Raw genomic sequence first — 27839 nt, 5'->3', positions numbered from 1 at the left:
ACACAAAAATATCAATGTTAATATTTAATGAAAATATATCACAGTATACAATAAAACAATATTAAAAAAAACATAGATTACAAACTGCCGCATACTCGATATAAATTTGAACCAAATACATCACCGACTGGAACAATATATAAAAGCGACTCTAGCTGTAAAAAACACTGTTCAAAAAATTATCAGACTTAATATATTTTTTTCAAATATCCTTGAAACTAAGACTTTCTCTTGATTGAAAAAACTTAAAGTATTCGCAACCGTGTTTTGTAAATACATAAAAACAGTTCACACACACATAACAATTCAATAGTATTTTATGTTGTATAGACTGGTGTATCACTATATCTTATTCTCCGAATTTTACCTTTATAGGAAGAAATCCTTTTTAATGAATACACAGTTACAGTCGCTTTAAGAGTCTACATTTAGATAAAGTTTTTCCTTACCGTGGGTATCCACTATTGAAATGAAATATTTTCATATGGCTGGTGTAGATACCAGCTATGAGGAACATAACATGTCAGTGTTTACAATGCACATCAAAAAATGTTTGAGAACAGTTCGATATAATTTAGAGAACCTATATGGATCAAAACCGTACATTTTAGAAAACAATCCAAAACTGGCGAGATGTCCTCGTTATAAATTTAAAATAACCATGCTAAATTTGTTTGTAGATAATATAATTATTCATAGAAAATAAATTGCCTCGTTTATCTACCGGTTTTGGTAGGAGGAAAATATGTAAACATGTAACGTACATAAGCATTTGTTCTGACGATCATATTCTGCAATCAAAACGTACTCTAAAAGTTGAAATTTTCTTGCATATGACAATTTCATTGATTTTTTATCATTATAAGCATCCGTAAACGTTTCTTATACTTGATTGGAAGAGTGCAGTAATTATTGAAAACATGAAAATACATGAAGAGTCTGAACGCAAAAATCTCTAAATATAATTTTACAACACTTGAAAGTTCCATATATTCGAACATTTATTCAAGCAACTATTGGACGGAAGTTAGGATTTAAACAAATATTCCCATCAGTGTAAGCGGTGGGTTGGCAGTTGGTTACCCCGCATAACCGTATCCCTGTGGTGCATAACCCGGCTGTGTATATCCCGGTTGAGTGTAGCCAGGCTGTGGATAGCCAGCAGGACCCTGCTGTTGAACTCCCGTGTGCATCACAATAACCTGTGGTCCCGCTTGGGCTACAACAGGGGCAACAGCGGTCTGAGGAACATCCATGTTATTTGCGACAACGCACAAAGTAATGGCGGCAATAAGTGTGCCTGCGCCAGCTATAGCCACAAGGTAGAAGGAATAGCCAAGACTGACCTCCACAAGAGAGGTCAAGGACAGCAGTGTCTTCGAGTTGTTGTATTGGGTGACGTAAAACCAGACGACAGCGGCAATAGTACATCCAGCTGTTGTAGAAACAAATATACATATTATAATACGTTACTAAACAAATACGTGTATCTTTGTCTTTCTGCGTTTTAACAGGAAAATGTTTTTGTTGGCTATTTAAAAAAGTAAGCTATCTTGTCTTTCATTTGTATAAACGTCTTAAATATGGACTACCTTTTGTCCCGGACTCCATTCAATTCCGTAATGAGGTCAAAATGCTAACGTCGTGAAATAAAATGAAATAATGAGAAAATACACATAAGTTCAATAGATAACAAGAGGCCCATGGCCCTTAACGGTCATCTGTCTACTCGTAAGTACAGTAATACTATTGACCATGGTGGCCATCTTTGATGTCTGATCAACCTGAGCCACAACAACTCTTGGCTAGGACCATTACATGGTCATTATGTAAGCATCTTAATTTCAACACAAGTATTTTCCTGTCTTTATTACCCAGTTTAAAATGTTGTATGTGCTAAATAAACCTTTACAGTGTAAGTACACATTGCTTTCTCCATTACGACTGCCCTTTCAGATCACTCCCACATCAAGTAAGGTCACGTTACTGGTAAATGGAACAACATTAACAGTGTTAGAAATTTTCGCAAATTGCAACCGCCTAATACCATGTTTCAATGGGTAATCTTGAATCAATGAAAAAGTGCATCAATTTTGGATTTTGGAGCGACCAAAAAAATAACAACACTTCGTCAAAACCATGTCAGGATCATTTCAGAAAAAATTGAGCTGAATCCCACTGACAGAATATGAGTAGTTTGAAATGTATTTAAAAAGACGGCCATCTTAAGATTTAAGATAGAGCCGGAAAATAACGAGACATGGTCACAATCATATCAGGATCATTTTAGGGAGGTTTTGGCTGAATCCCTTTGGTGGAATTGTGAGAGAACCAGGCCAACGCTATAACCGCCTGAGCTATCGTGGTCCCTTTATCGTATTATTCAAATTTGTGAATGACATTTTTCTCGTTCTTTAAGCATCTTCGTATTTTTATCCTCTAAAATCTATTTTCGAGTAACCTAAGCTATATCTGTTTCAAAATAGCTAAATCAATGTTGATTTGTTGATTAGGTGATACAAATTTTGAAACGCTTATTTCAAACTGATTTGAATTTTATTTATTTTAATTTGTACTTTCACTTTCTTTTTCTCGAACTTTTAAACGAATTATTATATCACACCTATAGCCATGCCTGACTGTCTGTCAAATGTCTGTTTCCTAGTCACAGGAATTCTAGGTATAACTTTTTTTTACATCTGACTATACACATCTAGTTTCAACACTGTTGTGGAGAAGTCGAAGGAATGAAAAGACGCCCTTAAACCGCAACAAAGACCTTAAAATAAACATAACAATGGAAAATGAACATACATCGGACACCTAACCACTCACCAATAAACTAAGGGGGGGGGGGGGGGGGGGGGAGGAACTCGCCCAATGTAAAAACACTACCGGAGTAAGTTAACAATGGGAATACAATTACCAGCTGTAGTGTAAGTTTTTTTTTGAGTTTGTCAAAATACCACATTAAAAATTAAAAGTATTGTTAGACGGAAATGCGCTTTTATGTGTCAGAATCCGGAACACTAATCTTCGTAATGAAGTTTGTTTGTTTTCTGCGTGGAAATTCTTTATAGGGCAAAATACACTCGTGACATGAAGTACTGCCCTGTACACAAGGCCATTGAGTAATGTAAACAAGATAACCCATCTTGATAACGTGTTCAGCGGTTACCTATACTTCCGGCTTCGCTATAGAATGATACCAGAACGTTGTAAGAGTCCGTTACCCTCATTCTTGAGTAGATGCCATTTAAACTTCTAAAGTTACAAAACGTGAGCGTTGAAATTACCGGCTGATATAATCCACAATACAAAACATATTGTCGACTGGGTGTGACAACATGTCACAGCACATCTTTTTAATTTGCTACGGTGTTTTTATGTTTTGACGGCATTATCAAGAAAACAAGGTCTAAAAGTCGGAGTCGCACAAATTTGCTAACATTTAATCACTGATTGCGGTGTACCTTTCTGTGGCTTGTTTGTAATTATCTGTACTCTAGGAGAGCTTCTTCAATCTCCATGTCTGTACCTCAGATGATTTTTTTTTTCAACTTTTCAAGAGGATATTGACTATTTTATTGGAAATGTGTAAATGTTGGACGTTTTCCTCATTGCTCTTACGGGAGTCTGTATCGAGATATCGTTTCAACAATACCCCTGATTGAAGAGCTGTAACGGGTCCTTAGTAGGATTATCACAGATAAAATTTGCATACTTGTCTATTTTGGTGATATCTAAGATCCGATAAAGGTAATACAAATAATCACCATTTTCATAGGATCAGGCCAAGTTTTATAACTTTTAGTTTAAGTTTTAATACGCTTAAAAACCTAAAACTATTTTGCTGAATATTTGTGAATATCACTAATTGCGTTATTCAAATCCCTGCACCATTCTTAGGGGTACACGGAGATGTCATCTGCAAATAACTTTTGATACTTGATATTAGCTTACAGTTTATGTTTCACGATATCACCAATAGAAAGAAACAACTTGGCATCGAAAAGCAGAAGTAGTTAATATTGATATTAGATAACATTCAGTGGTAAACATTACAAGTTATGCACATAAAATAATATTTAAAATGTCTTTTGAGATATACATTGTGAAAAAGAAGTGGTATTGAGGATTTCCTAAACCTGTCAATAACGTTTTTTGACACCAGAAGGGTTTCTAAATTTTCCACTAAGACTTTTTGTTTTTTTACACAGATTTAGCCATTTAAAACGTAGCCCCTCATACACGTATGGTATGTCAGCCTGGTACTGGTCGGTATACTTACAAGAACAAAACCAGATACCAGACAGGTTTTGGACAGTCGGACGTCCTGGTCTTGTGCTGGCACAGCCGACGATTGCGACGATCATAGTGGTGAAGAGGAGGATACAGCCAATGACACTTAGTCCCCCAATCGCATAGTAGTGAACTACAACCAGATGAAAATATGTCATCGAATTTACTACAAATTCGTTGAATTTCCCGGCAGAAAACAAGATTGATATTTATAAAACAATGAATTTTCGATATGTTTAAAAATACACGTTCAGAGAAGATATTGGTCAGTAATTTGAAGGAGAATGTGTATCACCTTAGATTTGGATAACTACCGATACACAGTGACATATAAAGTATCTATAGAGGTTTACAAATAAAATGGCATAAATTCTTTAACATTTGATGACTCAATTCGTCATGAACCGAGGCTTTGCGGAGCTTCAATATTTGCATAAGTTTAATCTAAATGAATCTAAACCATCATTAGATGTATGCGCAATAACTGGAACTTGAGTATTACGTTCGTCAGTACAAGTTATGATACAACATTATTTATTAAATAAGTTGGATATGTCTCAATCACTAGTAGTAATAGTTTCAGTTGCTTGATTAATTAGAGCTGATAAAGACTGGTGTATCTGCAATAAGAACGAAGAAAAATAATTATCAATGATACCATAGACATTTTCAAAGAAATTCAACGACCATATTTTTTCACATTATATATCTCATTACGCTGTCTTGAATATGTGAATATCTTGAAAGCGGATCGATTTTCTAGCTGCCTTTTACGAATTCTTTTCTTTTCAATTCGCAATTCACCCAAGGTTTGTAATTTGGTCGGATAATAACTTCTTTAGTAGGTGTACACATTGTAGCCAATTCTAAAAGAATTATTTCAGAAAACGTTTTCTAAGCATTTTCCACCAAATAAGACTCGTTGCAAATGCAAATTATTCACCTGCACGAAATCGGCCCTTTGATAGATTTTTTACAAAAGGTAGAGGTAATAGAAGGATAATGTTTCACTTAGGAAAATTGAATCAAGTAAGCTGGATCTTGTCTGACCTGTACGTGTTAGATCGATTAATATATCTGTTAAACTAAAAGAACTAAGTATGTCCAAGAAAATATTGTTTTGTGCAACAGTGGGCAAGTCTTGATTAAAATCGCCAGTAATAATTGATTGTGGTGAAATGTCGAGTGTGTTTTGTACAGATACTCGCAGATTATCCTTAAACTGTTAGACTGCATTATAACAAAGGGCTGGTATAATGTGATTTGTATCCAAATTGTTTGTCGGCCGGGGTATTCAATGTCTACTTAAAGGTTTACTTTTAACAAATTATTAACAAGTTTCTATCTGATTTAAAAGTTGTTCGAGCGAGAATTAGATTCAACATCCATATACGTTAATAAAAGAATGGTTTGTCAAAATGTACACACAGCTTAAGAAAATTGCTTATCAACACAAGGTTAGAAATGATACATACTAACAATTTATCAAGTTGCTTCTCTTAAATTGAACCATAGTAGCGATTTATAGGCTTGTAAAACACAGATATAACTGGATTTGCTATCAGAATTATCCCACATTGCCTGACACGGACAACAGATTATGATACGGACTTCGATCAGCTGAATAAAATGGCAGAAATTTTCCATTTGCATTTGTATTGTCATGAAAAGATGTATCCACACCTTCTGACCAAGAAGGAAAAAAACCGAAACATATACAAATGTATATACATCACTTTTTCGTTTGGTAACGTACATAAGTAGCTGTGTACAAACATGTTTGTGTAATATACGGTACGGTTTACACGGTACGGAATACACGGTACTCAGTACGGGGAACTGATACATGGGATACACGATATTTGGTACGGGATACACGATATTTGGTACGGGAAACACGATATTTGGTACGGGATGCACGTGGTGCAAGGTATAGTGTATACTATTCTAATAAAATAAAAGGTATAAACGTATCCGCATCCATGTTACATTTGTATATAAATATGCATCATAATTAGTTACCCAAGTAGACGTGTGTCTTCTGAAATTGTCACAAAACACGCACGGAGTAGCTGTACTATCCAGAGACGTTTTTGGACAAAGGTGGAATTTTTTTTCATTAAACATAATAGGTAACAATATGATTATTAATCTGATAACAATCAGATTGATTTCAAGAGTACAAAAACATAATTATTTTCGTCGTGATTAAGACAAATGTCTCAATCACGCGCACATTTACCAGACTTACGTAAATTGTGTAAAAACACTCCTTTTCTATTTTTTTGGCTATTTCGTTTCAATATAATGTGTCATGTATTATGATATGAAATAAATTTCGTATTTCTTAGCCTCTGCCTAATGTCAAATTGTCTGTCGGTACTGTAAGTACTGGAAGACACAATGTTCTTCAGTACAGTCATCTTCCTCTCACGTATATGGAGATTCCGGGCCCTCTGAACATATGTATCGTGTGTATCACACACGCACGCATACACAATCGCATATATGATATTTGAATTTGTGTCAAATCCCCGTGTATCAAGCACACTGTGTTTGCGAATATCAAATCCTGAAAAAATATGAATAGAATTTAAACATGATAAACATTTGTTAAGTTTAAATCTCAAGATATCTTCCAAACGTTGACGTCTGGGCCAGTGTCGATATCGGTGTTGATATTTAAAAAAAAAAACACTGTTTGAATAAGTACGGAATATTTGCATAATGTGCATTTAAATTGGCTTGTAATAACTCGTTCCACGATGGATTACCGGGCGCGCTGGCCGGTGTCGCAGGCATTATGCAATAACATGTCGATACATGATGATATTTTTTTGTTGTTTTTGTTATCGTGATTGATAAACATTGCAATATTTAAATACAAAGGCCTTTTGAACAGTTAAAATACATTTTCGACACAAAGCTATATGTGCAAAACGAGCATTGTTCAAAGTGAATCGAATGCTCCCACGAGAAACCAGATAAAGACAAACGAAAATGACCAGTAAGATCTAGATTTACATATCCCCCTTCTTCAGCTTTGTAAACGCAGTAAAAAAAAGTTCAGCAGATTAATAAACACGGGAATCGGTAACATAATCATGACGTCGTCTCTTTGTGAGATTACTGGAACGCCATTTTCAAAGGACTGATCAACGCAATTTTAGCGCTTACTCTTGTTACCCGAGGATTTATGTACAAAAACGTAATAAATGTCAAGTGAGTCGTTTGTCAAAAACTAAAATGAAGATTACGGAAATGACACGCTATATGGAATATGTCTGAATCGAATTGCGTTCATACCACCGTAAACGCAATAAAAACACCGTTCATTCCCTTTACATATGCAAATTAACAGGTATTAATCTTCTGACTGAATAATGCATGTCAGCCAAGCTCATTGACGAACACATATATTTTGACACATTAATATTTGTCAGATAGTCCAAATTATTCTGACATTTTATCGATTTTTTCTGTTGGTCTGGCGTCGGGTAAGGAAATATAATTCGTCTTTTTTTTCTGGTAATTTTAATAGATAATTTTGAAAAGAAATGTTAGTTCAATGCCTGACCAATACGTATTTGATTCAATAAAGGCTTTTGAAATATTTGGTTTTTTTTTATCTCATTTATTCCGCTACTTGTCCATATACATGTAAACATTGATGTTTCCTAGCATACTATTCAAATGTATAATGTGTTAGTCAGGGTGTACATGTGTGTAAGGGTGTACATGTATATGTATATAAGGGTGTGTATGTATGTGAGAGTGTTTATTCATGTGAGGAAGCGGGTATATGAGGGTATGCATGGGAGGGTGTGTGTATGTGTGTGTATGTGATGGTGAAATATATAAACAAATTGTAGTAAAGAAATTATACATGTGTAAATTGTGAGTGTAATTGATGCAATGTATTTACAGTACAGAAATCTTAATTATTTAGTTTTCTCTGCATTTAATGTTTGAGTGGGACATATGTGTGTGTGTGTGTGTGTGTGTGTGTGTGTGTGTGTGTGTGGGTGTGTGTGTGTGTGTGTGTGTGTGTGTGTGTGTGTGTGTGTGTGAGAAAGTTATGTATTGTACATTTTTTGATAAAAACACTCAATAAAAAGTAAATTATAAAAAAAAAAAAAAAATACGTATTTGATTCTATTTTTAAACGTTTCGTGAAAATGTTCTTAAATATAAATGCATGTGGCACAAAACATGTAGCACTTCGTGAATTTACCGTGATATTTTATCTGTGATTGTTTGATTAATATTGTCTTCGATATTTACAATGCTTATGCGACAAGGACATGTATCCTTATACATTTATAATTACAGTCGAGTGGCGTAGTTGGTAATACAGTCGTAATTTACCCAGGTGACGGGATTCGATTTCCCGATCTGGCATGAAAAGGGAATGGGGATCATCTGCCAGACCATCAAGGCCGACAAGAGTGATTAGCAGATGTTGATATATAACTTATTTTTCAATTGTTGTAATATACATCTAATTATTGTATATGTAAAGGCTTATTTGAATTATTTAGATTCTTAAAGTTAATAATAGCTAAGTATATCATGAATATAGCGAACAGTGGTTAAAACTGCATCGTACGAAAATGTGTGTCTACATAAAATATAAATTCATATAATTATTCATTACATTATCGTGCCTACGCACCATATTCGAATTAAGTTGCAGGTGTAATTTTGGATAAAACGAACTAATGTCATTCATTATCAATAATTTTACCAATTAGTGATGCAAACGTTTTAATGAAATGTGTAATGTAGGATTACGTTTATTTGGCTATTATGCACAAATGTAATCGGTTATCACACGAGAAGTGGACATTTTCACACACATGCCGCTAAATCATAATGTATGGGGATAGACTAGATCTAATGTAAATGTTTATACGCGAATTGACGCAATATGTAATGTCATTTTCCCCTATTGCTTGCTATAAGTTACGTTCGGTTCAATATAAAACGCATTAAAAGGCTGAAGGGATTTAACTTCATTCTCAACGTTCAGTTTACCCTTACCATAGACTTAATAAATGTGTGCAGTGAAAATGATTTTTTTTTTACCTGTGTTGTTTACAGGTCATGATAAATTTTGGAGGGTTATGGGTCAATAATAGCCCCAACTCCTCAATTTTCTTCCCAATGAAACAATAATGTCCAATCACAATCGAGTTCTTTGCATTGAAATTTTTCAACAGTAACGTATTTTTGTATTTTGTTTTTCTCTTTCTATCTAAGCACATCTAGGCCTATAATTTTCAAGCGATCCTAATAAGCATAACTATGTAGGCTAAATGAAACAGGGTAACTTACTATTCAAAAGATCCTGTGTGGTGGAATAGTCACTGTATGTGTAGCACAGGTTGATGTCGAGGAGACTGCTTTCAACACATATCTTAAAAAGACCGATGGTAATTTTGCTTGTCCCAGCCAATAATTCAACTACATACCAGTGATGTGTTGCTACCCCAATCGTCTGAAAAATGAACAAAACTAAAGCTATAAAACCGCCACAAATTACTGCTAAAGACGCCATGTTATAACCTGAGAATGTCCTGTAACATGTGCTGTAGTCAAGCGTGACGTCACCACGTTAATGTGCTGGTATCTAGGATAGGCAATACAACGTGACCAAATAATTATCTAGTTGTTTTCAAGGTGTTAATTTTCTCAGAACTGTAACTTGATACTTTCGTTTTTGAGATTTTTCCTGATATTAAACACATAAAAGGCTATATATCATTATTTCAAACTTCTGGTTGAATCTTAAACATCAATAGGTTGATGACGTATTTATGCAACAATAGATTCCTTTGTAAGCTTTGTAAGAATGATATATCTCTGGGGAAAACAATACGTGTGAAAAAATAAGGTTTGAACTGATCTTTCATAGGTTAGTACGGATTAAGATTACAATCTTTAATCTACTAAGTTCATGTGTATTTACGAGACAGATAGCTCCGTAGATCTATATATACCCACAATACAGTACGGAAATGTATTCGATTTATTCAAAGAAACAACTATGATTTATCCATAAAGGCCGCCTCAACCTTGCTTCCAACGCTATGATTTAACTTGAGTCACCTTGCAGAAGGCGGCGAATGATTGGGCGGTCAACAGAAAAAAAATGTTTAAAAGCTTTAACGCCCGGTTTACTACAGCACAACATATCTTATTATGTAATTATATGCAAATAAAGTATAGTGTGAGGTATTAGAAAAGGGTCGTGAAACGTGGTTATCATTGATTGGCGTCGGCGTGTTTTTTATCCAATAGAATCTGTATTCATTTTACAACAATTGCGAAACAAGTTATAGCATAATATGTTAATCACGCTTAATGCCCAGATGGAAGCGCGCGAGGGGTCTTACTTTGAGAGAAAGCTGGAGTACCCGGGGAACACCCATGTGCCACCCGAAAACCCAATACAGTCTGCGTGAGGTGTATAAAAATTATCTGTATCTTAATCAGATTGGTTTTTATTCATTTCAATTCACCGACTGCTTCAGGTATGTTGATTCATTCAGGTACAATATGTGTTTACATCCCTTTTTTATTTTATTTATATCACAAACGCATTGTTACCTGTACAGTACATTTAGTTCGGTGTAAAATAATCCCAATATTGCGGCCGAAATTTACCATTTTACAACTATATTTGTTTGGTTATGTACGTGTTAAAGACGTATAGGACAATTACGCTTGTTCATGTGTCAGCATAGTCGAAGGCTTAAGTGACCATCATGTTTAGTTTCAGGTTTATCGCCTACAATACATGATCTTGCTTGGTTTCATTTCATCGAATACAGTCAGTAGCATGTCGGCGTGAGGGGATAGTTTTCTGCTTGTTCACCATATTTAATCACTGTTCTTACATAGGTATGATGTCGCAGGACCTTAGCCACACAGGTATTTTATCAAAGAAAAACTGTTTTTGACAAGCCTATATTATTTTCAGATATATCAGAAGTGTATTTGAGTTTAACAAAATTAAGGAGTGGTTAAACCATTAGAGGCACCTATATATATATATATATAGTATATAAGAAATTGAAATCTGTCGTTGCGAAGGTGAATGTATAAAAAATAACAAAAAACAGACTAAATATATAAATATATTAAATTGTTTAAAAAATAACGCTTTATCCAAGCATATATATAAGTGATAAGTCCATTTTCATGTTTTTAATAGCATTGATAATTTGCTATACAATAATAATAACTGAAATGTACTGCCATAGTAAGGTCGACATGTAGACATGCAGCATTGTTTTTCAGAGATGTATGTGTTTGTTCTGATACTTTAATAAATAATTCAGGAACTGTATATCAAATAAAGTTTTGAAGTGCTCCTTTGTTTATTAGAATTACAGTTCAATCCATTTAAAGTGGAAATCCTAGTTATTGCAGCTTTTGCAGAAACTTTGAAGACAACTTTACTTGATCCTGGTTGACGCCAAGCAGCATCATTCCCTTAAATGTTTAATTACAATTGTAATTAGAATAATCAAAGGTATCAACACTGAAACAAATGCCGATCATTCCAGAAGTAATCAAATGATAGAAACACACACTTTTACTGGTGTAAAGGTCCTGGTACAAATACATTCTAAAATAGTTTAAAATGAAACGCCTGTATTGAAAGTTATCTCAATATACACGCTAGCATTTGCATGTTCTTGATATTTAAGTCACTTACACAAATTTAATGTTTGACCTTGTTCCATACATGTTTGGTACACTTACACATCTCAGTAGTTGCAACTGATATGTCTCCATTCATTGCGAAATGAACTTCATTTGTGATATATGTAACGGTTGTTAGTAATTATTTGATAGTTAATAGTGTTGGATGTATGTATTATATATCTGTTTGCCCTATATTCGTCCATGTGTCTATGTCTGTAAGGCAGTCACTCGACTAGCCATATAGGATGTCCAATTAATTGGTGTGCATCTGTGTATCGTGACATCTTCCATATTCCGTAAAACGGGTTTTTGTCTTACCTGTTTCCGGTTTGTTTTAATGTGTTAGTGAAGACAAGCATGCAAGTGTGAGTGTAAGTGAAACAAATTTACCGTCCTAATTTGTTGCAGGGCTTTTGAAACAGGTATCTTGTCTTGGACGCATCCTCGGGGATTCGCGATGTTACGTTTACGGTATGACTACAAACGTTTATGGACTTTGCCAGGCATAGACAAGCCTTAGATTAATTTATCATGCTTAATGTCCTCTACATTATAGTTCGTCAGTTAATTTTGTGTTTGCAAAGTACTTCACAGATAAGTACTTTATAAGTTCTTAGTAATGTAACGGCCTTTTATATGTTTTGTACTTACAAGGGATTCCAACAGTATTCTCTGGAATGTAAAATTATATTGAAGTTGCAGTAATAAATAATTAGCAGGAAAACACCAGTTAGTGTGTTTTGTTCCTGTGACATATAGGTGGGCTTATATTTTTAAAAAAGAGAGAAAATAACATACGTAAGGGGAAATTTGATCAGTAGCGAAACATATGAGAGAATTAGAAAAGATTAACACCAGTCCTAGGAACTGGAAAAGTAAGGAAGGAAGAAAACAGTAATGCTTAAGTCGATAGCTTCTCCTCTGCAACAGCTAAGTCAAGATTAAGCTATTCGTCTGGCAACAAGCAATTATGAAGATTTAATAACAACTTTCGTCATTATAGTGCTGATACTAATAAAGAATTATGATTCTTGATTGTCAGACTCTAGACTACAATGAAATCAAAGGTCAAGACAAGGTCGGGTTTCGTTAGGTCACAAGGGGACTACACAGTTATAGATTCTCTAGATGATTTGATTTGATGCTCAAACAGATACAAGGTGATGGCCTAGCCGTCCGATTGGAGACACACAAATTAAATGAGAAAAGCATTTTCTCCTTCTTGATAACTTGATGAATATATAATTTTCACACTTAATTAAGGTAATTATTTCTCATAATAGCCACGCCGGTATGGCGTAAGAATCGCATCCATTAATTACATTATTCGTTCCTCCTAAGCAACATTTTTCCTCTAATATATCTCTTGACACTGTCTCACATGAAGAGTTTAGCGTTTATCCCCGTGATGAAGGTTATGGGTTCTGCCCTGAGACACCTAAACACACAGGAGTCTTAAAATTGGTAGTTCTTACTATTTGCCGAATGGTCAGTGTTATTGGGAATATAATTAAAGTCTAATATTAAATATTAGGCAGGTTTACACAGCAGATATGGGGCCTGCCTGTCATCCAAACAGTCAATTTAACATACTGCATGGCTTCATTTGAAGCTTTTGGAGATTTATGCTCCTCCTTGCTGACCAGTACAGGTCATGCCAAGGCTAAATAAACTGTATCAAAGGACATCTCATGTCCGCTTGTCAACTGCACACATGTGCAAATATATACTCAAAGCACCTGCTAGTCTTTATGTTCTCTGTCTCTCAGATAAACAAACCTTATCAAAGCAACTTCCCAGTCTGAATGTAATGGGCACAGATAAGACTTGCATGCAGATGTTATCTTGGGGGAATCTAATTACCCTTATCACCCAGTCTTGACCAGTCTGGCTCTATCTATGACCTCCCTGACCCTACGGTTATCTATGAAGGGAGGTTTCACTCCTGCACCTAATTTACATATTCTAATTAAACAGCCCCTTACTAACAAGGTAAGGATGTCAAGAGATCCAATCAGAAGACCACGCTCGGTCACATGGTTAATGTCAATTTCTCCTCAGAAATTCTATCCAAATTGCCATTGTTGTTCTAACTGCTCGAACAAACAGTCATACCATCCACCTCCCCACCGCCACCTTTATCTAATTGGTTGCTTGTGACTTTATCGGTTTCAACCTTTGGGCCTATGGCAGTAAACTGACACCATGTAATAACATAATAACATGGACTATTAATGATGCCAAACTACTGCTATACACCACAAATCGGTCAATCCAACCCCAGAACCAAGGGTTAGCTGGACTGCATACATCAACTCTATCTGGCCCAGGGTAAGACAGCAAGTCGAACCCCAAGCCTAAGTGATGTAACTCCCAACTCTTGCCGACTCCTGGACATTTGAACGACCAGGCTATGGTACCCATGAGCTTCAGGTCAGCCATACCTCCAAGTCATGTTCTCAACGGGTTGTTGGCCATAGCTTTTCAGCACCATGCTCTTCAGCATTACGGGGTTCAAATAGCCCATGGCTATACCCCACCCGGTCCAAGGGAGGTAACTGCTAAGGTGATATGCACCCCTTATCTGCAAACTTTTTAATAAATACTGTAAATTTATTTTACATCGTTTGTTATTTTGTTGTGTAAATAACTGATTAACGCGTTGTCAGTATAATGCGAACGGGTGAGATAGCCTTCTGGATGTGTCCGGCGGTATACTTCATTGAGATAGCACTATAATGTCGTCGTTCGTGACGCACTTTCACCAGGGGATTAATACAAAACTATCACAGCCTCCTGAAAACAATTGAACACATGCACTCAGTTGATAAACAATGGATGTCTTCATGACGATAAGGCAGCAAACAAAATAAAACCAAACTGTACATGTACAGTGGAGTACTAATCCTATCAAAATGTTAACTTCATTCGTGGCACATTAAAGAAGAATATAATGTAAAAAACCTAATAAAAGCGATACTGAAAAATACTAGATGCCAGACTGCAGATGTTTTTTATCAAAAATATTCAAAACAATTCAAAGGTCAAAAAAATTAACTGTGAAAGAAGCCCTTTGAAAAGTTCAAAAAATGCTATCTTAATTTTTTTTTCAACTAAAGATTGACTTTTTTGATGACACCATTCAGTCACCTTCATCAAACAAAAGACTAATGCAGTGTATGTAACACGCGATATTGTAATCAAATACGCTGTCTTCTCATTAACAAGTTTGGAACTTTATAATGCAAACAACCAGCGAGGAAGTTTATTTAAGTCTTTGCAATCTGAGTGTGTGAAGTATTGTGCTGTAGCCATACGTGTGAAATATAATTGTTGATGCTAAATAAACTATTATATAATCCATTTTACCTGTAATTTCTTCATAAACTCTACACGTCAAGAACACGCAATTCAGATTTTATCCCTCTGAATTAGTGCTCTGATAACGAAGGATGTGGCTTTGTTAAGTGGACATTGTAACTTCTAATTTATTATGAATTCCAGATATCAGATACGGACACACTAATCTGCAAACCGTTTTGTGATTTAGAAGACAAAAATACAGACAAGAATGGAGACAAAAGTTTTGCATTGCTAATTATCACATTTTTTCAACTACAAATTCAGGTTTTGTCAAATTTAATATTTTTCACTACTGAAAAAGTACAAGCGTGCGAAATGCTACTATATTTACTGGTTTTATATTTCTTTATATATTATATGTCAATAAGTAATTAAAGGTTCGTAGATGAGACGAATAAGTTTAATTCATTCAAGTAAATTTAATAGCACTACTCAATGGTGGATTAAATATGAAAGACACAAAGGTATCATTGTAAATACCCAATGAAAACATATCACACCATACAATAAAATAATATTTAAAAGCAAACCTGTAGATTACAAACTACCGCATCCTCCGTGTCTTTTTTTAATTAAAATAGATTATCAAGTCATCAAACATTTAAAGCATCATATCATCTCTCCGATATAAATATTGATTGCTGACTTAGATAATTCTTGCAACAAAAAGTTAAAATGGGGATAATGGAGAAAATTATGTCTAAAACAAATATTCATTAATAATAAAAAAGGAAATATACTTTGATATTTCCATGCGTCAATATGGTGCCTCCAGCGAAGATCAGTGCCAAGCACCAGTATGTTTTAATATTTCCATAATAAACCAGTTAGACCTTGATTAACAAGTTTGAGGAAAGAAATTTTTCATAGAAAGAAAATGCAGTCATTATTCATCAATGGTCTCGTTTATCTACCTGTTTTGGTAGGAGAACAGATAAAACCCATGAAATTTAGTAAATCAGCAGTTGTTTTTGTTATGACAATTATATTCTACAATCAAAACATAATTCAAAAGTTGAAATATTCTGATCTAGGGGACTTTTATTTTATTTTATTTTATTTTTTCATAATACGCATGCTTGAACGATTTTGATACATCTTGATTTGAGGAGTGCAGTTAATATCGATAACGCGAAAAAACATGAGTTCGAACGCATAAAGCTGAAAAGATCTTTTACAACACTCGAATGTTTCATATATTCGAACATTTATTAAAGGCACTGTTGGAAGTTCGGGAAGAAAGAAACGTTCATTGCATAGGATGCGGTGGGTTGGCCATTGGCTGTCCCGCATACCCGGGTACATTTGTTGAATAACCCGGCTGTGTATATCCTGTTTGACTATAGTCAGACTGTGGATATCCTGGTTGACTGTAGCCAGGCTGTGTATATCCTGGTTGACTGTAGCCAGGCTGTAAATAGCCTGCCGGACCCTGTTGTTGAACACTTGAGTGCATCACAAACACCTGTGGTCCCACTGCGGTTGTGACGGGGGCGACGGTCTGTGGAACATGCATGCAACATGCAACAACGCACAAAGTAATTGCGGCAATAAGTGTACCTCCACCAGCTATAGACACAAGGTAGAAGGAATAGCCAAGGCTGACCTCTACAAGAGAGGGCAAGGACAGTAGTGTCTTCGAGTCTTCGTATTGAAAGAGGAAAAACCAGACGACAGCAGCAATAGTACATCCGGCTGTTGAAGAAAAAAACAAAGCGGATGTTATAAAACTTACAAAACAAACTCCCTGTGTTTCTGAGTTTTTTCAGGAAAATGTTATTGTTGGTTACCTATCGTTTATTTAACCGCGTATAAAATGGTTGGCTATCTATTTTTATGGACTTCATTAAATCCGTGAAAATGTGAACATTCCAAAGAAATAACAAACAAGAGATCCCAGAGGGATCTTGGCGCCCACCATTGAATGATCTTTATAGGTTCCGTGTCGGATTGATCTTCTCACTATTTTTCTTTTCCTCTTACTAATCTGTGTAAATCGAGAAGCATCCCTCCACTCCAGTACTTTTCAAACAAGGGGAACTTATATATGAAATTTGAGATTTAGTGATAATGTCTGTCTGTCGACCATGTTGTTTTCAGATTGGTCCCAAAATACAATACGACGGACCAAGGGGAACTTACATATGAAATTTAAGAAAGATCCTTTCAATACCTTCTGTAAGATAGCGATAACAAACTTCAATTGTCAAAATCCAAGATGGCTGCCTGTCAGCCATGCTGTTTTCAGATTGGTTCCAAAATTCAATATGCATAACAAGGGACCAAGGGGTACCTACATATGAAATTTGAGAAAAATCCCTTCAATGCTTTCTGAGAAATAGCGATAACAAATTCAATTGTCAAAATCCAAGATGGCTGCCAGTCGGCTATGTTGTTTTCCGACTGGTCCCAAAATAAAATATGCATAGCTAAGGACCAAGGGCAACCTACATATGAAATTTCAGAAAGATCCCTTTTGTACTTTCTGAGAAATACCGATAACAAACTTCAATTGTCAAAATCACAGATGGCGGCCTGTCGGCCATGTTGCTTTCAGATTGGTTCCAAAATGCAATATGCATAACTACAGACCAAGGGAAACCAGCATATGAAATTTGAGAAAGATCCCTTCAGTACTTTCTCAGAAATAGCGATCACGAGAATGGTTTACGGACGAACGGACGGACGGACGGACCACGGACGCAAGGCAATTTGAATAGCCCACGGACGGACGGACCACGGACGCAAGGCAATTTGAATAGCCCACCATGGGCTATTCAAATTGACTTGCGTCCGTGGTCCGTTCGTAAACAATCCTTGTTATCGCTATTTCTGAGAAAGAAAAATACATTATAATTTAAATAAATAAGAAGTCCATGTGCCTTTACCATAATCGGTCATCTTGTACATACTCAGTAGCAAGTATAGTGGTACAATGATGACGGCTTTCTTGGATTTCTGATCAACTCGAACCATGACAATATTTGGTCAGGAGCATCATTTCAGGCAAGTTTGAGTTGCCCATCATGGTTAATGTTGTCCTAAAGCATGTAAGCATATTAAATACAACGCAAGTATATCCCAGTTTGCAATGTCGTATATATGTGCTCGATACACCTTTACATTGTCAGTACGTATGGCCTCTGTATTACGAGTACCGAAAGATTACTTTAACGTGTCTCTCCACAAAAATCTATTTATCAGCGGGAAAAGGCTCCAGTACGGCATTTTTGCCAGTTTGTCGTAGAAATCATTCAGGTGCACAACAAAATCTACATAAACGAGTTAATTACCAAACGTTTTGACAGTATTATCAAATAAACAAGGTCTAAAAGTCTATCTTTAGCGGCGTCGCACGAGTTTGCTAAACATTTAATGGCTGATTGCGATGTACCTTTCTATGGCTTGTCTGTATTTTGTGTGAGGTCTGAAAATACAGTTTTGAATACGTGAGAAAATCAATATTTTTGCCATTTGTGAGTTTGTTGTCAGCGAAGAGGCAGCATTTCTGTCTGTATAGGAACATTTATCATACTAAAACTGCTTATGAGAAGTTTGAAGAAAAGTCGACGTTGTAATAAGAAGTGACTCGGATTTTGAAACAAATGTTTGGGTTTTTTGGGTTTTTTTTATTGTTTTTTTCATAATTTTTCAGGTTGTCCAAATCATTCTCAGTTCTGAAGTACATACATTCTTAAGATACAGCGCCGAAAAAAATCATACATTGTCCTCATTTTAGATTTTGTTGTCAGGGAAGAGCAGTTTTTCTATATTGATAGAAAATTTAATTATATTGAAACAGCAAGTGAGAAATTCGGAGAAAAGGAAAGTTTCCGTCGGTCTTATTTTCTCTGTCAAAGTTCCAGAGAAGTGAAGTGATTCGATGCAAAGATTTGAACGACAAAGACGAGTTATCACCATGACGGATACTGGTACTGAAATAACTGAGGCTTTAGCTACTTTCAGGAAGTATTTCTTGTACATTCTGAGGGAGGAGGGCATTGGCATTTTTATTGGAAATGTGTAATTGTATGACGTTTTCGTACTTGCTCTTGAAGGATCTGTATCAAGATAATGTTTCAACAATAGGGATGCCTGTGACTGAAGAGCTCTAACGAGTCTTTAATAGGATAATCACAGATTAGGTCACCATATTCAAAACAGGACACATAAGTGTAGCAATATACCTTGTCTGAAGACAAGTACGATCTCGAATCAAATGAAATTTGCATAACATGTCTGTTTTTGTGATATCTTAGATCCGATCAAGCTAATTTAATCAACCACCATTTTTATAGGATCAAGCAAGGACCCATGAGTACAGTGCTGTTCATGAATGTTCATGAGGATTACCTGGGGTGTCTTATAATTTTTTGCTTCAGTTTTTTACGATGAAAATCTATTAACTATTTTGCTGAATATTCGTGAATTTCACCGATATCGTTATCTAAATCAATACACTATGATGTACAGAGAGGTGTCATCTGCAAATAACTTTTAATACTTGATATTAGCTTGGATATAGTTCACGATATTATCAAAGAATAGAAAAAACAAAACCACATGCCAAATCAGAAGTGGCTATAAAGATATAAATTAATATATGATAACGTTCAGTGGTTATTGTTAGTGCACATAAAATTATATTTAAAAAAAACAAAGCCATCAGGGACAGACATTATGAAAAAGTTTCAGTATTTAGGATTTCCTAAAATTTGGCAATAACAAGTATTCAAATTAGAAGGGTTACTTAATTCCCCACTGAGGCTGTTAATATACACTGAATTAGCCTTTTGATAGCCTATTCCGACAGAACCATATGTTATTTCAGCCAGGTGCTTGGCGGTTGGATATATACTTGACAGCACATAACATATCCCGACCGGGTGGATATATACTTACCTGTATAGAACATATTCCGGCCAGGTGGATATATACTTACCTGCACAGAACATATTCCGATCGGGTGGATGTATACCTACCAGTACAGAACATATTCCGGTCAGGTGGATATATACATGTACTGACCTGTACAGAACATTTTCGGCCGGATGGATATATACTGACCTGTACAGAACATATTCCGACCGGTGAATGTATACCTACATGTACAGATCATTTTCGGTCGGATGGATATATACTGACCTGTATAGAACATATTCCGGCCGGGTAGATATATACTTACCTGTATAGAACATATTTCTGCCGGGTGGATATATAATAACCTGTACAGAACATATTCCACCCGGGCGGATATATACATACATATACAGAACATATTCCGGCCGGACGGATATATACTTACAAGAAAAAAACCAGATACCGAACATAATTTGGACAGTCCTACGCCCGGGTCTTTTGGTGGCACATCCGACGATAGCGACGATGATAGATGAGAAGAGGAGGATACAGCCAATGACACTACCCGCAATCGCATAGTTAGCATCTACAACCAGATGAAAACATATCATTACAGTGTTCTGAAGGAAGTGGATATTTCGCAGAAAGAATAGCATGGGTAACATTGCCTGAATATCATCACAAAGTGATTCATTCTTCACCAATGTAATAAATAGGAACATCTAGGGGAAATTTTCGTTATTGTTGGAAAATTCCGCAAGATAGTGCAATAGTTATGAACTATTCTTGCTAGAGAAAGGTGGAATATTTGCTTTTAAATCCGCTTCCCTCGTATACATGCCAACAATACATATTCTACAACTAAGTTCTCTAATTTTCTTTCTCTCTGATTCTAATTTGATACAAAACAAAACGAAAATAGCAGTTTCCAACAAAGTAATTTATTGGATGGAACAGACATATTTGTGGCGAAGATACCAACGCTGTTACTTATTATTATAAACGTCAATTACCACACGGATAGTGGCGTATACAGTCTTATATATGTTACTTCAGTTTGGTTAAATATAGGAAATGACACGCAAATTAAAAAAAAAAATACTCGCGTGAAAATAAAATATCAACACTTGACATTTTCCCTTTTGATTTTAAACATATTTTATTTCAAAATAATTACAAAAAACAATTGGGACAAGGTCGCAAGGTACTTTCGAAATCGAAAGTATTTAAACGCTTCAATGTATGTTGATATCGATACTACAAAAGCAAAAAAAGGTTTACATATTTTCACAATCTCGTATGTGCACAATGCTGGTCAGGGTTTCCGTAAGGTTCACCCGAAATATGGTTAAGAGTTATGGTTAAACACTGGTGTTTAAGCTTCGTGTGTTTTACTTTTTAACATACTGTTCCCAATGGCAAAGTAAGATGGAAGAAAAGATGTATCGTCAGCGTTCAAGGAAAGATATTGAATGAAGCTGATTACTTAATCGAGTTATCTAGGGTGTAACAACAGCAAAGTGTTGAAGGTATAAAGGAAGTTGCAATTAATATTATGAAATACGTGATTCTACAGTTACTTCTGTTTCTCAAGGGATAGCAAACATGTTTGATTAGTATGCATTTTATATAATAGTTAAAGTTTTCTTCCAGTTGTCCCCTAGCAGATAGTGTTTCTTAATCTGTTTCAAAATTTAAAGAATATGTATTAGAATATCATAGGCGAACCATTGATTCGAACAGGTTTTAACTTTTCCGATTCGAAACTAGAACATCCATCTCATACTTAGTATGTATATGCTTAAATAGGTAGAATGATAACTATATTCGCGATAAAAAAAAAATCTCTTTACATTTGCTTAATTTATAAATGAATAACACACTGCTTCTACCTGATCCTGAAAATAATACCTAAATGCTTATGACGGTCTGTTATACCTAGAATGTTACCGATGATTTCTTATTCTACTGATTTATCAATGTGATAACAAGGACGTCAGTTTTGTAAGGTTTTAGATTCAGTAACATATACGAAATAGACAATCAGCGTCGGTGTTACTCTTCCCAGCTAGATACTTCAGAGTAAAGTTGTAGTTGGCCAGAGCAGCTATCCACCTAGTGGTATCCAGCCATCGGCTAGCATATGATATAACCGTTTCCTTTCCATGATGCAGCTGATACAGTACAGTACCGATTCCTGTTGTTAAAGTTTGTTTGTGAAGGATAAAAGGTTTGGTATAATCAGCATAGGACAGTACTGGTGGCTCCGTCAGCTTTGCCGTAATAGACTGAAAGCTCTTTGCTGTGAATGTCCCCAGAACTACAAAGCAATACCTTCATTTGAAACAACATGACCTAGATAGGGGTTTAAAGAACTCGTAATTTGAGGTTTTGAGGTTCAAGCCATGCTCTGCAAGTCTGGTAAATACGAATTCAAGTCGAGTGTCGTGCTCAAATTTTGGAAAAGATGAGAATGTAATCGAGAAAAATGACGCTCTCACTGAGATGCATATCCCCCGTATAAGTTATGCTCAATAAGCCGTTGGATTGTCGCTGCAGTACTCTTTATCGGTCTTCAACTTCAACTTGCCAGTAGCCTGAACGCAATTCAAGCTTGCTGAAATACTTTGAACCAAAACTAATTAATCGACATAATCATCAAATCGTGGCAACTTAAATGTATTTTTGCGGGTTCTCCAGTTAAGAATCCGGTAATCAATACAAAACCGCAATGAGCCATCCTTCTTCCTTGTTAATACTACAATGGAGGGATAAGGACAGTTCGACTCTCTAATGGTACCAACATCAAGCATATCCTTGACGTATTGACGGACTTCCTCATACATACCAGTTGGTATCTTTCGATAAGGTCGATTGAATGGCCTATCATCAATGAGGTCAGTCTTATGCTGTGTATGTCCTAGGTCAAAAAGACCACACAAAAATGCATGTTTCAAATTTCCAAGCACTTAGCGATCACGTAACAATTGCTCCTCTGTTAGTAAATAACAACATCAACACTCTGGTAATGATTTACTAACAGATTTACGGTCAGAACATGCTTTTGCTTAGTCATAGACTATTTCAGCCGGTGAGTGATCTCTTTTTGTCCACATGTAGACATAATGCAAGTTAAGCTATCCAACTACAAGCAAGGGACCGGAAGAGAGGCTAGACTAGCTACAACAATATACAAATAATTCAGCAGCTACTGTAGTTGGGATATGCCCTGCCGAACAATGTAAACCGAACACATATTCACAAGCAATCAAAGAAAACTTTTGTAACCAGCCTCTCAATCCAGATTCTTGTGAGTAGATTACCAGGATGTATACCGTCTTACAAAGAGAAAAATAGTATTGGGGGACGATCTATCATTGTGTATGATAACAGATCCCTTTTTAAAATTAAGTGACAACATATTGGACCTGTGGTTGACCTCATGTATATATGAATTTAGAAAATCAATGTGATGTAGATACTGGCCAACGAAAATAACATAGGAGCCTATCTGAGGTTGTATACATTTTTTTCATTCCTCCATCCTTTTATGAGTAATATCAACGAAAGAATCACAATTAGTAGTCATATCACAAGTTCCAAGCCAAATATTAAAGGCTATTTGGTCATATATGTTCACCAAGTTTGGCAGGAGTCTAGTAAAGTATATACATGAAGAATCAAAACGAGATCCCGGCTTGCAATGAAATTCACTGTCAAAATTAAACTGGGTGATCAGATCCAAATGTCTTCTAAATGAGAAGCCTTTACAGCCGGTACTATACAGATTCGCTTCTCTACTTTCTGTTATTTACTGACAGTCATATGGAAAAACAAAACTATGATACTGGACTATATTCAAAGGAAACGCAACTGCAGAGACACAATTAAAATTAGTCAGTATACTAGAGGCAAGTGTAAGTGACAAAGAATGTCACTGTACTACAAACATTCAACAAGGTGAACTAACACACACACTAGGCACTAATACATGGGCTAGTCTTACCTTACATGACAGGGGATGGTGCAGGGTTCGTGCAATATCAATAATATGAGGATGATTGATCATGGTAATCAATCGTCTGACAAGTGATAGTGATGGAGATGAAGTGTTCCCTGGTAGCCTAGTAAAATGAAAATGAAAACATTTAAGTCATTTACAGGCACACAGCATTACCAAGCCTAAAATCCTACTATCGCTAAAACCTTATATACTTTATTGAGATAATTACATAGATATAAATCTAGAAGTATTTCTATCTGGTATTTTACTCTATAATGAACATACAAAAACGGAATTTAATAGAGATGAATATATCTCTTTTTCAAATTAATATTTAACAGTTCTTAGTTCACGACACATTATTGATCGAATCAGCTCCGTTCAAGATATGCAATACGTAACGAAAAAATGCAAAAAAAAGGGAAGTTTGTAACTGTCGTTTATGCAGTCAATAGTGTAAGTATATTATGACCTTTCCGTCCGCGTGTGGAAGAGGACACAAGGAGAAGCAGGTTATATAGACATGTGATAAGCAACATTACCGGGAAAATCCCTTCGGTACAACGGAAGTGACGAATATGCACAGTAAATTACACCATTGACCGGAGTACGAATTTAAGGATCTGCATCTCATATCGCTGTCTTTTCAAACATCGTGTCCTCCCGTCTGCCTTGGACTGAGGTTAAGGTTTTTGTTGTCTCTCCGGCATGTACATTTTAATCATCGTGAAAAAGAAACATGGACACACTTCATCAGTGAAAGTAGTGAACAGTGTGGCTGCCAGGTGTGGAATGACAGGCTTGGAGGAAATTGACAAGTGACGCGATGACATCTCATGCGCAGCTCACTCGCTTCCATACATGTTCCTCACAACACGTGCAGATTTTGCACCTGGTGATGACATTGTATGCCAAGTACACCCGATTATATAAGTATTGGTTCCAAATCGCCATTATCACAAGTCAACTTTTTTCACTTTAAAGATGATGTCAGGTTCTTAGGAATAGTTTGATGCATACATTGTAAAGAACTTCTTTTTTTTTTTTTTTTTACAATATCCGTACCGAATGACACCGACCTAGCTACTACTGTACCATGAAAAGGGAAGATTTAAGCTTAGGTCTACGTTAGATACTGTGACCGTTCGAATGACTATGATTAGTGACAGCGATTTAACCATTTTGGGGGGGGGGGGGGGGATGTCAGCGTTGGTTCGCTACGATCAATGCAATATCTCGTTTCCGTGCGTCGTCTATTTTACCAACATCAAATTATATTTCATAGAATTCTACGACTGAAACCAAAACTTAATCGACATTTCCTTGAAGGCACCCCTCTCACCAAATTATGTCAATGTTGACCCCCGGAAAGTCTACAAAATGTGTCCATGTTGATCTTTTGAAACCAGGCGACAAAAATGATAAGAGAGTAGTAAAAGTAATCCGTAGTCAAAGGCCAGATGTTATCCAATCAGATGTGTTGGGGTCAGAAATGACATATCGGAGGCTATGAAAGTGGTTTTATCCTGCAACTGCCACCGCATTGTCGGAATACACCCACCGTATATATTTTTGCTGTATTTTGGAATCATAGCACGTGCGTCAGTTCGACTGACCTACTTCAAAGTGAAACTACGTTTAAAAGGCGAACATATTTCTGTCATTTTTGACACCGTTTCACTTCAAAATGATTATTTCTGATGATTATTTTTATGTCTGTTGCAGGATAAATAGAATACATGGTCAGTGTCTTAAAATATAAGCTGTATTTTTGGCTCGGGACAGAAAGACAAAAGTGGCCAAGGCTCGCCACTTTTGTCTTTCTTTACCCTCGCCAAAATACAGCATATATTTTAAGACACTGACCATGTATTCTCTATATACACCGCGAAAACAAAACAATAACAACTGCTATGAATTTTAACACTTGCCATATCAGCTGTGAAACGAGCGTAGTTATGGAATAATTATATATATAACATTTTACATATATTCAATCTGCTGACTGAATAATGCTCATTGACAAACAACTAATACTTATTCCACATTAATACTCGTCAGGTTGTCCGAATTATTCTAACATTTTACCGACTTTTTATTGGTCTTGTGTCGATTAAATTAACGGAATATAATTCTTCTGGTACTTTTTGGTAGATGATTTTGAAAATATAATTGATGGTTCCATAATTTCAAAATCATGATTTATATTGTCTTCGATATTTCCAATTATACCAAGAACAAGTAGCCTTATACATTAATAATTACAGTTGAGTGGCGTAGTGGTAACATACTCCTAATTTACCAAGGTGACGGGATTTGATTTTCCGATCTGGCGGGAAAATGTATGGGGTTAATCTGTAGGACCATCAGGGACAATAATAGCGTTAAGTAGATGTTGATATGTAGCTTTTTTCATTAAGTGGGTGTTTCCACACACAGGCCATTTGTCAAAATGCACAGGCACAAACTAAATAAAAAATGTAAATGTATCAGGTGATTCGGTTCGATATGATTAAAAAAAATTAAATGTTAAAGGGATTTAACTTCACTTACAACGTTTAGTTTACTCCTACCACAGACCAAATCAATGTATGCAGTGAAAATGATTCGTTTTAACCTGTGTTGTTTACAGGTCATGTTAAATTATGGAGGGTTAAGGGTCATAATAGCCACAACTCCTCAGTTTTCTTCCCAATGAAACAATAATGGCCGGTCCCAATCGTGTTCTGTACACCTTATAAACAATTAACCCCAGCATATTACATCAGCGAGTGAAACCTTGTATATATGAGAATGCTTTTTCCTTATATGTAATTACCGGAATTATCCTATATTATCCATAGTATACATGCTGCTAGGTAAGTTAAGAGTTACTTACTACCACTAAGATCCAGTTTGTTGACAAAGTCATTGTACGTGTAACATTGGCTGGCGCCGAGAACTTCTACACATATCTTGAACAGGCCGATGGTAGTCTTGCTTGTCCCAACAGCTCCTTCTGCGACATACCAGGAAGGGGTTGCCACCCCAATCGTCTGCAAAATTAACAAAACTACAGCGATTAAACCGCCACAAACTACTGCTGGAGACGCCATGTTAAAATCTGACAACGTCCCGTAACGTGTGGTGATAACTGGGATAGTCAATATCACGAGACCAAATAATCATTTCGCTGTTATCAAGGTGATGGATTTCTAAGAACCGTTACATTGTTTCTTTCGTTTTTGGAAGAGTAGTGTTTTAAGGGTCTTTTATACAAATAGATGTGAAAATAACAAGTATTTATTATAGAAAAAAGTATCGATTGATAGACATAGACAACTACGATCTGAGGTGTTGCCTATTTAGATACAGATAACTCTAATTTTGATTAAGATATCTGTATTGTTTTGATGATTAGAGATATTTATTTTTAAGATAGATGTATATATATATATACAAAAGTATTTCCATAAACTTTTGCTCTAACTTTGTACTATAATAAAGAATACAAGAGAGGAAATACCTGATCCCAAATCAAAATGGCAATAAATTTCAACTTTGATTTTAGGACAAAAGTTGCCTCCCTTCTATCGTTTCGAGGTTAGAGTTGTGA

General features: G+C 35.7%; 2 protein-coding genes across 2 annotated transcripts; both read right to left on the bottom strand.

Annotated features, from left to right (window-relative positions):
* Nucleotides 1–9: 9 nt before the first annotated feature.
* LOC117323314 lies at nt 10–9926 on the bottom strand. Its single transcript, XM_033878453.1, has 3 exons — nt 9640–9926; nt 4292–4435; nt 10–1435 (listed from the first exon to the last, which is right to left on the bottom strand). The coding sequence occupies exons 1-3, from the start codon at nt 9860–9862 to the stop codon at nt 1080–1082; spliced, it is 723 nt and encodes a 240-aa protein (XP_033734344.1). The 5' UTR covers nt 9863–9926; the 3' UTR covers nt 10–1079.
* A 6470-nt stretch (nt 9927–16396) lies between these two features.
* On the bottom strand, nt 16397–27496 carry LOC117323313. Its single transcript, XM_033878452.1, has 3 exons — nt 27123–27496; nt 20687–20827; nt 16397–17076 (listed from the first exon to the last, which is right to left on the bottom strand). The coding sequence occupies exons 1-3, from the start codon at nt 27337–27339 to the stop codon at nt 16631–16633; spliced, it is 804 nt and encodes a 267-aa protein (XP_033734343.1). The 5' UTR covers nt 27340–27496; the 3' UTR covers nt 16397–16630.
* Nucleotides 27497–27839: the final 343 nt, after the last annotated feature.

The sequence above is a fragment of the Pecten maximus genome, chromosome 3 (genome assembly GCF_902652985.1).
Source record: "Pecten maximus chromosome 3, xPecMax1.1, whole genome shotgun sequence".
In the NCBI taxonomy this organism is placed as follows: Eukaryota; Metazoa; Mollusca; class Bivalvia; order Pectinida; family Pectinidae; genus Pecten; species Pecten maximus.
This window is presented reverse-complemented; position numbering and strand designations above follow the sequence as displayed.